Source organism: Perca fluviatilis, chromosome 22, assembly GCF_010015445.1.
Source record: "Perca fluviatilis chromosome 22, GENO_Pfluv_1.0, whole genome shotgun sequence".
Classification (NCBI taxonomy): domain Eukaryota; kingdom Metazoa; phylum Chordata; class Actinopteri; order Perciformes; family Percidae; genus Perca; species Perca fluviatilis.
Window position 1 is genome coordinate 8404223 of NC_053133.1, and position 14121 is coordinate 8418343.

At 38.5% G+C, this 14121-nt stretch overlaps 1 protein-coding gene across 2 annotated transcripts in view; it reads right to left on the minus strand.

Moving 5' to 3' along the window:
• Positions 1–13766, minus strand: part of LOC120552161 (NEDD4-like E3 ubiquitin-protein ligase WWP1) — a 39970-nt gene extending 26204 nt beyond the window's left edge. For both annotated transcript variants that reach the window (XM_039789947.1, XM_039789946.1), the window contains exons 1-7: positions 13605–13766; positions 4675–4731; positions 4268–4359; positions 3930–4068; positions 1574–1698; positions 791–943; positions 463–535 (exon numbers count right to left, since the gene is read on the minus strand). In XM_039789947.1, coding sequence (XP_039645881.1) covers positions 463–535; positions 791–943; positions 1574–1698; positions 3930–4068; positions 4268–4337 — 560 coding nt within the window. In that variant the 5' untranslated portion in view covers positions 4338–4359; positions 4675–4731; positions 13605–13766. The remainder of the gene's footprint in view (positions 1–462; positions 536–790; positions 944–1573; positions 1699–3929; positions 4069–4267; positions 4360–4674; positions 4732–13604) is intronic.
• Positions 13767–14121: the final 355 nt, after the last annotated feature.

A 14121-nucleotide genomic window follows, 5' to 3' on the forward strand; every position in this document is an offset into this window, starting at 1 on the left:
CCATGTTGTTCAAATTGAACAACTCATTCACCTCTAGTGTAGCTGAAAACACGCTGGTTTGTTTATGAGCTAAGGCGACATGAGACAATTGCGTCACGACCATTTGCAACCGACAGATAATTTGTCACGCCCCCGTACTTAGCGACCCTGGTTGTGTTCATTACATGATAAAATTTACCTGATGAAGGTCTGAGACCGAAACGTCGTATTTTTCAAAATAAATTATTGCTTGCGTAATGGTCAGTGTGCGGGACTTTCTCTAAGCTTTTGATCTGCTACTTTTGATCATATCCTACGCACCTGCCCGACAAAAGAGGTGTGCAAAAAAGCTTTCCCACATTACATGATAAATTAAATGAAATGATGAATGAAGTTGACCTGCGTCGGTTAATGTGGGTTAACCCTTATAAACACAAAGTCAACCCTGGTTGAGCCCTACGTGTAAAAGGGGTATTAGTTTACCTGTTGGGAGCCCTTGAGGAAGAAGAAGATGAGTCACCATTTTCATGGATGGCATCGCCATTCTGTTGGACTTCTAGAGTGGATTGAGAAAATAATGTTAGCCTACACATATGTGTAAGTATATATTAAGTAAATGACTTCAAAGAAGAAGAATTAGTAAGTGCTTGATTGTACAAAATAATAGTGTACCAGTATTTTTCAGGACATGTATCGGTCTCATTTTTCTCTCTGTGTGCTTACTTGTTGACTGTCATTCACCAGTACACATGGTAAATAAAATTGGCAACGCCACTATCACCCACCCCTTACAAATAAATACTCAACTCACTGGTGCCATTTGCCGCATTGCCGTTGGTAAGCGGTGCCAGTTCCTCCTGGTCAGTGACAGTCAGGCCATCTAGGTAGACAGTCAGCTCCCCAGTGGGAACCAGAGCTCCCTTCTGCTCCACGCTCAGTTTCAGCACCTCCTTCACATTCTCCACTGTACAGCCAAAACAAGGATGGTGTGGGAGGAGGCATTACAATAAAGTAACATCAAGAAAAACAAAGCAAACCACTTCCATAGAAATGCTTCATTTATAATGTTCACATTAAAGAAAAACACGTCGACAACAAACTTGTGTTATAGTGATTCTGATTATAACATTTATAAATCAAGAGATGATAAGGGTATGTAAAATAGACAGGACAAGTTCAGAATACATTACACTGATGCTGGCTAGTCTACATAAATAGTACTTCATGAGTCTGCTGTTGTCTGGTACTAGGGAAGCAAATTTTGAGCAATTTTTTTAACCAAAAGTCCACCGCCTTAACAATCAATAATAGATTTATTTATAATTTATGAAATACGTTGGATGTTTTTCCATTAGAAAACCGTTTTAACCACCGACCTATGTTCAACACAAAATCATTTTTTTTTTGTTTTACAGTTTGTGCCGCAATCAATCTAATTAAAAAGTGAGAGGCTCCACCAAGTGGCGCAACTGCATACAACAGCAAAACTACATATTTTCTGAAAGTTACACCACATTGATAAAAAATGAACACATGCCACCCTAGACCTTGTATTACAATATGGTTCTGTAGGTTTGATGTAGCTTAATCATACATTTTCTGTCATGCTGCTCCAAGGCTTGACATAGGTCCAGAGTGGCTTTGCCCAAAAGAGCGTCTGCCTTCAGGGTATGGTGACTCCATACTTTGAAATCCACCTGTGTGTGCCGTGTTACATTCCTAAAAAAGGTCAGGAACACACAAAGACATGTAATTCTTAAAACATTTAAACACAAATCACACAAATGTACTAGTGCTGTCAAACGATTAAAATATTTTATCGCGATTAATCGCATTAATGTCATAGTTAACTCGCAATTAATCGCACATTTTAAATGTCCCTTGATTTCTTTTTTCCCCATTATTTCCTTCTCATTTTAAAGGAGCATCTTGTTCAATTGTATTTGTCTGTTCTGTATGTTCAAAAATATAAAACAATAAAAAGTTGATCTAAAAAAAAAAAAAAAAAAAGGAGCACAAAACGGTGAAAACAACCACTGGGTGAAAAAAGGGTATTTTACAATTACAGTGAATGCACCACGAGGCTGGCGAGGCGAGCAACATGACATCATGACTGTGTTTTTCAGACAACGGCAGCTACAGTCCAGTGTTTGAAACATCTCCGGTGAAATACAGACACACTTTACACCGTTTAGCTGTAAACAATTTAACCGTGTTTAATCCAGCTGCTAGCTAACGGTAGGCTAACGTTACCTGCTGCTAAGTGTTGACTGAACTCCTGTGCGGCGATGTTTCAGTTCCCTCTAACGTCCGTTTTCGGAGCATCAGAGAGAAGCGCAGGATTCTAAGTGGCACCTAAATAAGGCACCGAAATCTGCGTTGCTATTCAGTCCGGTAGATAACGGTTGTTAAGGCACCGTTGCCATATTAGCACCGGGTCTCGGACCCCATTCAAAACTGCAATTTTCGTCGAAAAGAGACTAGTTTGCAGGTATGTACTACTCTTTGGCCGGCTCGCAAACAAGTGCAAACAAGTGTGTGCAGCGTGCATGTTGTTTAGGTCTAGCTAGATCCGGTGTGGTGTTGTAGTTTTTCTAACTTTACTAGTTGTTGCAACAGCGTGTGAAAAACTACAACTACGTTTGCTGGGCCAAAAAGAACGTTAATCTCACGATAAAAAAATTTACGCTGTTAAAATGGGTTTGCTTCAACGCCGTTAATAACGCGTTAAACTGACAGCACTAAAATTTACATTTTCAGAAAAAAGGACAAAAGAAAAATAAATAGCATTGCTTTTTTTAACACTGATATGCATTTAGCTCCTGTTTACTCGATTAGTAGTACATTTAACTTTATCCAGGCTGGATTCACTAAGCACAATGGATTTTCAGTGTAAGTATAATATGTCTATGTGTTTTATAACCCTGTGAGACTTCACTGTGACAATTCTATAAATGTTTGGGACATGTGAATACATTTTTTTTGTGTTGAGAACAAAGACCAAGACACATGGTGACATATGTATATTTAACAAATAAAATCACCATTCCCAACATCCTACTTTCACCATCTGCTCCCCCTCAGAAAAGAAAAAAAGTGACAAAGAAAACAATTATTTAGCTGCTTCTCATTCTGCTCTCCTCCTAAAAAACTCTTGCCCTTGCTGCAGGCTGAGCAACTGATGTACTCAGCTCACATAACGCTGTTTCCTTGTGTTTTCTGTGCTTACACAAAATGAAGACTACAGCACACTCATTGTATTCACAGATGAGCAAAAAAGCCTAAAGAAAAAAATTCTAGGATTGCGGCTTAGATACCATGTGCAGGTATCATCACAGCTTGCAAAAGATCTGTGGGGCAAACACAGGATCACAAAGACAGCACCACTCTCTCTTGTTAGCAGCAATTAACCAATCAAGACAATGTCTCTGGCATTTAGCCAGGCTATTCGGAAGCCAGAGAGACGTAAAAGTCTTAAATGGTACAGAGAACTCTGTGTGTTGCCATTCAGCATTTTCCCTTGTTCAAATAATTATCAGATGAACCATCAAGCTTATGTTTGTTACATAAGGTATACACTGTCAGACAGATATAATTCCTGCACCAAAGCCAGCATACTAAAAGACCTAGAGAAGAGGACAGAACTGTTGCTCCATCTTTCTCTCACAACAGCTTTTCATGAGCATGGGCTATTTGGAGATCAATATGCTATCTCTAGGAACATTCTCTTTAGGGGGAGTAGCCTATGAAAAGACAGATGTCTGTGATAGATTAGACTCAGAAAACTTCAAAGTCTGTTTCACATTTTAGCTTCTGCAAATATTAAAGTGACAGGGCATTCATGAGTTGTCCCGACATTTATAAAGCACACTGTGAACATAAACTTGTGTATATAACATGCTATGACACACACATAGACAGACAGAGGAGGCAAAAATGTTGCTTCTTACAGAGTGAGCCTTTCATCCCATTTAGGACTGGAGGAGCTGTGAGACTTCGCTGTGCGGCGCGACTCCCCCTCCGCTGTCACCTCCACATAAATGGCAGTCCCAAACAGGCTCTTCTTCCTCTTGATTTTGGCACAGGAAACTGGCGGTGAGTACATGAAGGAAGTGATCAGAATTCTTCTTTTCAACATTTTACATTTTCAGCATAAAGTTGACACTCTTGTTCAAATAATAATTGTTAACAGTGTTTCAATGTGAGCTCTCTGAGGGAGGGACTTGGTCAAGACCCTGAGGCCACCCTGCCACTCCCATACATTCTAACCTACTGTGTTTGGACTCACCAATGGCATGGAGCTGTGAAGTTCCCCCGTGGTTATGGCTAGACTCTGCTCTAGATGAGGCCGTGGCCATGTCATACACCACAGTGGGAAACCTTCAAAACCATACACACACAGTCAGACAAATAAAACAAACATCAAACATACAAGACATATACCCAGTAAAATCCCAAATAGGAAACAGGTGAACTTGGCAGGGTTCTAATAAAAATACAGACGAGAAGTCATAGAAGCTGTTTTTGCATATTCTGAACATTTTGTTCAGGTTTATGATCAAGGTCCTAACAGCTCTTAGCTAGTAATATTTACCTAATTTAAGTGGAATATTACTTTATTTACCTAATGTTTTAATTGTTTCCCATACTATAATTCTACATGGACATAATGGTATAAAAATAATTTATACTCACAATTGGTGTGTGCTGCTAGACCCTCTGGTTCAGCCCACTCCGTGTCCCATGGTTCCCCTGAAACCGAAAAGACTTCATTTTTAGGACAAGGCACAGCACAATCTGTGCAAACTACAGCAATTAAAAGAATGACCTCTGATTAAGACACTTATTTATTATTTTGCATGTATATTTCATATAGCAGCAATTGTTTCACATATACTAACTGTGGTGTTCCCCAACATGGACGAATAAATGGAGCGCTCTTTTCACTGTCACACAATAACATTAGATCTAGTGGTATATTCTATAGTTGCACAAAGCAACTTGCATTCACTACAACTGATCACCAATCACAACTACATCATGTTTGATTCTTGTTTTAGCAGTGGTCAACCATAAAGCTCTGCGTTTGTCAGCACTGATTTCTCCCATCATAGCCATAAACCGACTTCAAACTGCAGTGATTTTACATTCTACTGTGTCACTACTGTATTTTCTAAAAGGTCAACTACACTTGTGAGTAGGGTTGGCCACCGAAACCTAAATGCTCGGTATCTACCAAACCGAATGAGAATTCTACTTTTTAAGTATCGTTTCAGGCACTGTTTAAGCACATGCACAGTTTTGAAAGGATCGTTTTAGCACCGGTAACTGAAAAAACCAAAATAATACCCAACTCTACTTTGGGAATTGTCCAACTTCTTTTGTCAGCAGTGACAATAACATCATCCCGATCACCAATGTCCAGGCATGGTAGCCTCCTCCACAGAAAATTAAACAAGACAACAAGGTGAAGACAACATTCCCATTAATTGTCGAGGTCTCTGCTCCAGAAGTCACTACACCCTATTGTACCAAAGTTAGCTAATTAAGATCAAGCATTTAACATGATTAAATGATCACAGCACCAGGTTGACACATAGGCTGGTTGATCACCCAACATGAATTGCAAGTTGGAGCAGACAGCTTTAAGCAGCTTAGGAGGAACCCAATTAAGAAGTCAGGGTCAGTCCATGGCAGAATGAACTGATCAATGTGCAGGCTACAGGGCAGATAGAGACAAAAAAAAAAAAAAAAATCAGCAGCACAGTGCCAGGCAAAGTTAAGTATGCTATCTTGCTATTTAAAGTTTCATACCAAGTGAGTTCACTAGTGATCTACATTCAATTTCAAAACCCCTTGCAAAACCTTCCACACGACATACAAAAATGTCCATTTTATCCTAATGTTTCAGAGCTTTGGAGTTTATTTATTATTTAATATGTTGCTAAAGTTGCACTTTTTTTTAACTGTAAGATTAAAGGGAGAAGAGCTTGGATGTTAAACAAGAGATTATTCATTATTTTACATACTAGCCTACTGTTAAAAAAAAAGCAAATACAGGCTACTCTTTTTACACTTGTTCTGTTTACTTCAAGTTCTTATTTTTGTATTCGTCCTGAAAGTGACTTTATTTTGCTGTTGGATAGATAGCCTACATCTGGCTTCAGGTTGCACTACAAATTCATTTTACTTTAACAGTGCAGTGTTAAACAATTTTAATAAATAGAGATTTGAACCTTATTGAAATTTGAACTCCGATACTTTTATGGCACCGAATAAAATCCTATGAGTATTTGAAATTATTTATCTTTCGGTGCCAAATTTCGGTTCCAAAAGCGTCTGAGCGCAGGCTTATCTGTCCTCTCCAACACACACACACACACACACACACACACACACACACACACACACACACACACACACACACACACACACACACACACACACACACACACACACACACACACACACACACACACACACACACACACACACACACACAAAAAAGTGCTATGAAAATATTTTATATTCTGAATACAATGTTGTCAGTGTATTAATGTTGGAGTCCCGACCCGACTCTTAGCAAACAAGGGATTGCGCCTGCTTTAGAAAGTTAACTAGTTGCAAGTTTGCGGTAAAATTCAGTTCAGTTGTCAAGGTCAAAACACTATATGTAGCAGCTGTGAATCAAATAAAACATATTATAAATAATGTTATGTCATTTTTTACTCTAACACTGAATGTTTGCTGCTTCAATCCAGATGAGTATTGAACAGTATTTTCCACGACTGAAAAAGACACGTGTTGAGGATGAGGACCAGGCTGAACCGGAGGCATCAGTCTGAAATAGAGCTGAACAGTCCGACCAGTGTAATTAGTTAGGTTATTAATTTGTTTACAATATTTTCAGGCTTCAACCAGTGCTGCTGAAAGACATAGATTTGTTAGACGTTGACGAAAGAGTAGGATAGGAGGACAGCATCCAACAGTGTGTCCTCCTCAGCTTTTGATACTCGACCGTTACGAAAATAATTATCTTCCCCCCTCCCGCGCACGCCACAAATTGCTTTCTAATCTATAGTAAACACTGGTTTATTTTGAATATCTACTGTGTGTTATTTTTTTTCTTTAACACAAAAACAACAAAGTGTTCAATGAGAGAGATGGGGATATATTAAAATTAATAATAAAATAAAAAACATGAGTACATTGTGGCATGTTAGGGCATTATTTATAATATACCAGGCCATCGGGAGTTAAAGACTTACTTTTGCAAGGTATGTCTAATGAAGAATGCAACAGCATTAAAAAAAAACAGTGGCACAGTGATTAGCAGTGTGGCTTCCAACAAGAAGGACGCAATCAATTCCTGGCCCTATCACCATCCATATCAGGTTTTTATGCTCTGCCTGTGTCAGTCTGGATTTCCGCTTGGTGTTCAGTGTATTCTGACAATCAACATACAAGTCATGTGTGCTACAGTCTATCAAGATATACACCAATATCATATTTCTATTTTCTTACACACCATAAGAGATAATTCCTTAAGCACATTAAAAACAATCTAGGTAAAATACACTTGACAACTGAGTAGATGTGCTTTAAAAAAAAACAGACGGCATTATAGCTCTCCCTTAATGGTTTTCTAAAGTGTAAATATAGGCCAAGTTCATTTTGTAAATATCCCTTTGGCAAATCAGCTTGGGGCATCCCAATTAAAGTCATTACATTTCCCCGAAGCATGAATGTGGACTTGCAGAATCTGCGGCATAATTTAATGAAGAGCCTTATTATTATATAAATATATGTATTGAAACAAGAAAACTAAAATACAATAAAAATTTGCCAGAAGCAAACTAATTAATATAATAAAATTAATTAGAGTCAGTGCCAGGATGTTGACAAATTGTCTGGTAGGGCACAACCCCTCAACTCGTTCAGGGCATTTGATCAGTGAGTTATATGATTAAATGCAATCTTGAAAATATTTGAATTACCACACCAGAACCCAAGTCATTTTAACTCCTGTCGTCCGTGCATTTGTCTGATAATGCATGGCAGATGGCAAAGCGTTGTAGTTTCCTAGTCTCAAATGTCTTGTGAAGACAGCCAGCAGTAAGAAACTGCCATAATTAGTCAACTAATTGATTAGTTGAGCAATAGAAAATTAATCAACAATGTTAGTAATCAATTAAATTGTCAAGTAAAAGTCATTTACTTACAAATGTACCAAATTTGTACAAATGTACTAAATTAAGTGGTTTCACCTTTTTTAGTTTTCTATGATAGTAAAGTTATTATCTTTGGCGTTTGGACTGTTGCTTAGACAAAAGAAGGATCACCTTCAGTTGTTTGGCACTTTTCACCATTACCTGACATTTTATCTAACAAACGTTTAAACAAAAATGGTCTAAATACAGTGCTTTTCTAAAATGCCTGTTTGACCTTGAGGGATCACTTTAATTGTCTCAAGTCCAAGAGATAATAAACTATGAACATGTAGGATCACGTTCAGGTGAGAAACACAACTCTGGGTTTAAAAGTGCAATTTGCGCAATAATATTTAACCTTGAACTGATTGCTTATACTGTCTAATGTGCTGGTCAACCTGTATAAAGAAAAGCTGGTAGTGGTGGTTCAGGGATATATTTGCTTAAAAACAGCTAGCACCCTACTTACTGCTAGGCAATCACTTAATATCTTGTGGTGCATGTGCGTTTGTGTGTCTGCATAAATGCCAAAGCCTTTTGAAGGTTTTTTGACAGACCTTAGAAACTGGGCTCATACATGGAGTATTTAGGTTCTTCATTTCACACACAACTGAGTCAAACTCAGTAACAGAACACAAGACTAAGCCATAACACACACTAGTCTTGCTTTGTTGTCTTGGCTTTCCATGAGAGGTGTTGAAAACACACACACACACACACACACACACACACACACACACACACACACACACACACACACACACACACACACACACACACACACACACACACACACACACACACACACACACACACACACACACACACACACACACACACACACACACACACACGAGAGTGGAGAGAATCGCAAATCGAGAAGTTCAGTTCAATTTTATTTATATAGCACGTTTAAAAACAACCATAGTTGACCAAAGTGCTTAGCAAGGTCCAAAATCAAAGAGATAATAAACACAAACAATACACAACATACAATACAAAATAACAAACAGTAGAAAAAGGTAAAGATATCAATGCTCAACTTGAATTGAAAGCCAATGCATAGTAATGGGTCTTAAGCAAGGACTCAAATGTTTCAATGGTCCGAGCTGTTCTCACATGAATAGGTAGACTATTCCAGAGGTTTGGAGCAGCCACTGCAAAGGCTCTGTCACCTTTGTTTTTGAACCTGGATCTGGGCACATTGAGGAGCATCTGATTAGAAGACCTCAGTGCTTTGACAGGAAGAGGAAATAAAACACTGAGAAGCATCGAGAGACACTAGATGCGCTAGATGTGGTAACAGTGGTTTAATAGGGTTTGAGTAAGTTTTACATTGAAACTGCTGTAAGGAGATATAATTTTGTGTAGCTAGAGTTTTTAAAGTGGAAACTGATAGAGAAACGGGTAAAGGGGTAGTTGTGTGTACCATATTTGAAGGGTGTGATTTGTGTTATGTTTTTTTTGTTATTCAATCTAACGGCAAAATATTATTTGTACATTTAAGTCATTTTTCAGTAAACAATACCTTTTTTGTTAAAGAGTTGTCTGGGGTCAGTTATTCCAATACAGCACAATATATTTGCAGGTTAAAAGTAGGGTGGTCTATGACTAATCCAAAATAGGTAAACCTTTGTGGTAGCTACCTTAAAGAAACAAACCCAAACACCTCATCATTCCAGTCTAAAGTTACTTATTGCAGCTTGGGCATTGCACATGACAATGCAAGCTTGTCAAGCCAAATATCCTATATGGCTTTAATAGAAAAATGTTTTTTCCAAAACAAAAAAAAAAGTGTTTTCCAAAGCCAATGATGACGTCCCAAAAAGGTCTTGTTTTGTCCACAACTCGAAGATATACAATTTACTGTTACAGAGGAGTGAAGAAACTAGAAAAAATTCACATTTTAGAAGCTGGAATCAGAGAATTTTTCCTTCTTTTTTTTTTTTTTTTTTTTAATAAAAAATGACTCAAAGCGATAATCAATTATCAAAATAGTTGGCGATTATTTTAGAGGTGGGCGATATTAATTGATTAATCTTTGCAGCTCTATTTTACACAAACCTTACCCATAAAGTACATTTCAAATGTAATCGTATAACAACAGGAGGCAGCCAGAGGTTTTGATCAGTCCAATTAGACCACATAGGGTTCACAGCAGCAGTCTACTGACCATCAGGCACTCCAAATTTGTGATAATTGCATAGTTTATCCTAGGTAATGAGACAGCAATCGTTCCCTGCATACAGTAAAGGCTGTTGTTTAGCCTAAACATTAGCAATCTTTAACCTAGCTCTACTTTCTCTTTTTTATCTTACTTTACAGGTCCAATATGTAATATATTTGATGTAATAAATCCAAAAATGACCCCAATGCGTCATCAGATATTAAGGAAACATGTTAAGTTGAAATACTATCTTTTCTGACAATAATGCTAACGCCAGTATTTTCTCCTTTTGAAATTTCTGTACTGTGACGGAATTTCTGTTTGCGTTTTGGCCTGTGTGCTGGTATCAACTGCCCAGTTTGACAGCCAGACCGGGGTTGCCAGATATACCTGTAAAAAACGTAAACTCAGCGCGCTACAGCTGTAACGTTAGTACAGCCATGGAAGCAGCAAACAAACAAACAGGATCAACGGAGATAGATTCTACCAGACCTAAAAACAAAACGGCATATTTGTAACAGTTGTGTGACCAGACACGTAACAAACCATATTGGGGATGTATTTGAAAGATGGAGACAGCTTAGAGCCCAAAAGGACGCCGAGTTGGCTAATTTCCTCCTGAACATGTAGCTAAACATTACCTTCAGGTTTATTTATCATGGCTACAAGGGACGGGCATTGTATGTAATTTCAACATCTGTGTACTCACATTGAATTAAATAGCTAGAGTACCCGAGTTGGTTAGTCGCAAAAACAATTGAGATGCAGCCAGTAAAGTGATCCCGACAGGTCCTGGCAAACCCTGCTAACTGCTAACGTTACCGGAGGACCACGCAAGCGGGTCACGGCGGTTTACAATGTGTAGCCTGTTCAGCAGCTATAACCGACAACGGTGAGTTATTTTAAGCCAAGAGAGGGGGGCTGTAAATCGGAAAGAGAGGACCGTGAGTTTGCAGTGGGTTTAGCAATTGTTGCCGTAATTCTAAGACAATAAAGTGTGTTCAGTCGGGTGGAGAGGACGGCAAGGTAGTGTTATTTTTAGCAGTTCCTACCGTAATTCTAAGCCTAGGAAGTGCGTTTGTCCGTTGGGTGGAGAGGACAGAAAGGTTGTTGTGTTTTTAGCGGTTCCGACCATAATTCTAAGCCGAAAAAGTGTGTCTGTCAGTTGGGTACACTCGAGTCTGGGGAGGAGAGGGCGGGGGAGACGACTCTCTCCAGTATTTTTAATTTGTACTGCAGTAACTATTTTAAACACTAGCTGTCAATATTACATATTGCACCTTTAAATTCTTACAACTTTTCTTTTTTCATACCGTGGTTTATTCAACTTTTTAACACTTCATCACTGAGTGTGAGATAAGACTCATATACATCACTAAATGCACCTTACACAATAGGTTCTACATCTTTATCAATACTAGTGAAACAGTTGTACATTTTTATTCCCAACTTGTATATATTTTAATATAAAGTTGTTCTTGTATTGTATTCTATTATTTCATTTAATGTATATTCTGTATGCGTGTCTGATATTTTGCTGCTGCAACCCCGTAATTTCCCATTTTTTGGGATCAATAAAAATCTATATCTATCTATCTATCTATCTATCTATCTATCTATCTATGACACACTAGCTTCAGACAGTGGCGACAGGCTACAACTCCTACTTGCTCCCCAGCTGCTTTCTTGCTTTTCAAAGGTCAATGTGTGTGTGTGTGTGTGTGTGTGTGTGTGTGTGAGAGAGTGAGTGAGTGAGTGAAACACTGAGAAAGGACGATAACAAGTATATTTCAGAGCCAGACAGCCAAGGTTGCTACTCAAGTGACAGCTTCCTGTGAGTAAATCCCTACCAATGTGGCATTAACATATACAGTAGCCTCTGTGACAAGCCAGAGCTGAAAAAAACAAAAAAAACATTGGTCATAGCTGAGAGAAAGCAAGCCGCTCACTAATGGTCCTGAAATACAATTGCCAAGACTGTATAGAAAATCTTCACCAGTCACTGATGTTTCACCATTTCTCTGGGAGACTGAGCCTATGCACAAAAAGGGAATTAGACAACTTGACCTAACTTTTATTGATAGGGATTCCCATCAGAACAGGTATTAGCTGAGCCAAAGTTCACTATGTTAGTCCTATGGCACATTGTGCTCAAAGTCCTGTCTTTGAGGACGTTACAGTATTCATATTAATAGAAGGGGTGCTACTGATATGTTGAAACAGTGCTGTATTAAATAGCCTATGTTTACCTGTGTCTTAAGTCAGGTATTGTGCATGACATCTTGATAAACACCTTGTAGACAACAGATGCCAACACATTTAAAAGTTAGAGGTAGCTAACTTAACCATTGTTTCCTTTTCGTTTCAGATCAAGTTCAGTAAACAAGACCATGGATTACTGGATAATAAAGATGCAGATTGCTCTCACTTTCAAACTATATTCAAATATTTTAAGCCGTTACGCTAACACCTTATTGATACAAACGCAAACACTTAGCATCAAACACACTGCGAACATTGGCTAACTGTTGATGATCTACTGACATGCTAACGTTAGCTCAAAAAGTAAGAGTAATTTAATAGGCATCTAATGTTACTGGCCTTTGGATAACAATCTCCTAAATCTGAGCCAATGTTTGGTAATCTTATATTCACACCAAGCATATCACATACGTACAGTAAGTTATACGGCTAACGACATGTAGCTAGCTATGTCGTAGCTAGCCACTAGCACTAGTCTGCAACGAAAGCTAAAGTCAGTTAGCAAGCTAGCCAGCTAGCCACAGAAGAAGAAAAAAACGTTTTAATGTTATTTGTTTGAGTTAACGTTACTAGCTTACCGCTAGCGGACTATCCTACTACCGTCACGATATCTAGCTACATATCTAACTAGCTAGCTAAAAAGTGATATCCTCAGATAATTGAAATAATCAATGTGTTTGTTTAATATTTAGCTGTACAACTTGCAGCAAAGCAGACACGGCTAGTTTAGCAAGCTAACCGTACAAACTTAGCCAAGCTATTTTCCAATTGCTGCCAGCTGACGTTAGCCGGACAGCCGGCTTGCTAACGAATTTAACGTTACTTAGCAGCTTTGCTAGCTAGCTAGCTAGTTGTCCGCCATCATAGAGCTAACGTTAGTCAAACAGTTTGGTTAGATGTTGAAGACAGACTTGTAAAGAATACATTTGGGACATTACGATAAAGTAGTTCGTAATGGTTTGAGTTACATAAGCAGCTGTGTTTACCTTGTCCGTTGTTCCACTCCTTTCCTAGTCGCTGCGTCTCTGCTGTTCTAACGTTAGCTAGCTACGGTTGTCGGTAAAATGACCAACCGTATAGGCCCCACAGTCTGCTACGGTCCTCTTGCCATCTCTGTGCAGAAACCTCCGAGCAGCAAAACACTCGGGCGACAGGCGCGCCCCCCCCAAATATTGCTGTGTAATAACACGGGACACAAGAGTTAACCATCTAAGTCAATACTTAAAATATATACGTATAATATTGTTACTGCACATCCTCACTACCCAGACCATTAGATTAGGGCTGCAACTAACGATTATTTTCATAGTTGATTAATTTGATAATTTTCTCGATTATTCGATTAGTTGTTTGGTTTATAAAATGTCAGAAAATGGTGAAAAATGTGGATCAGTGTTTCCCAAAAGCCCAAGATCACGTCCTCAAATGCCTTGTTTTGTCCACAACTCAAAGATATTCCGTTTACTGTCACGGAGGAGAGAAGAAACTAGAAATTATTCACAT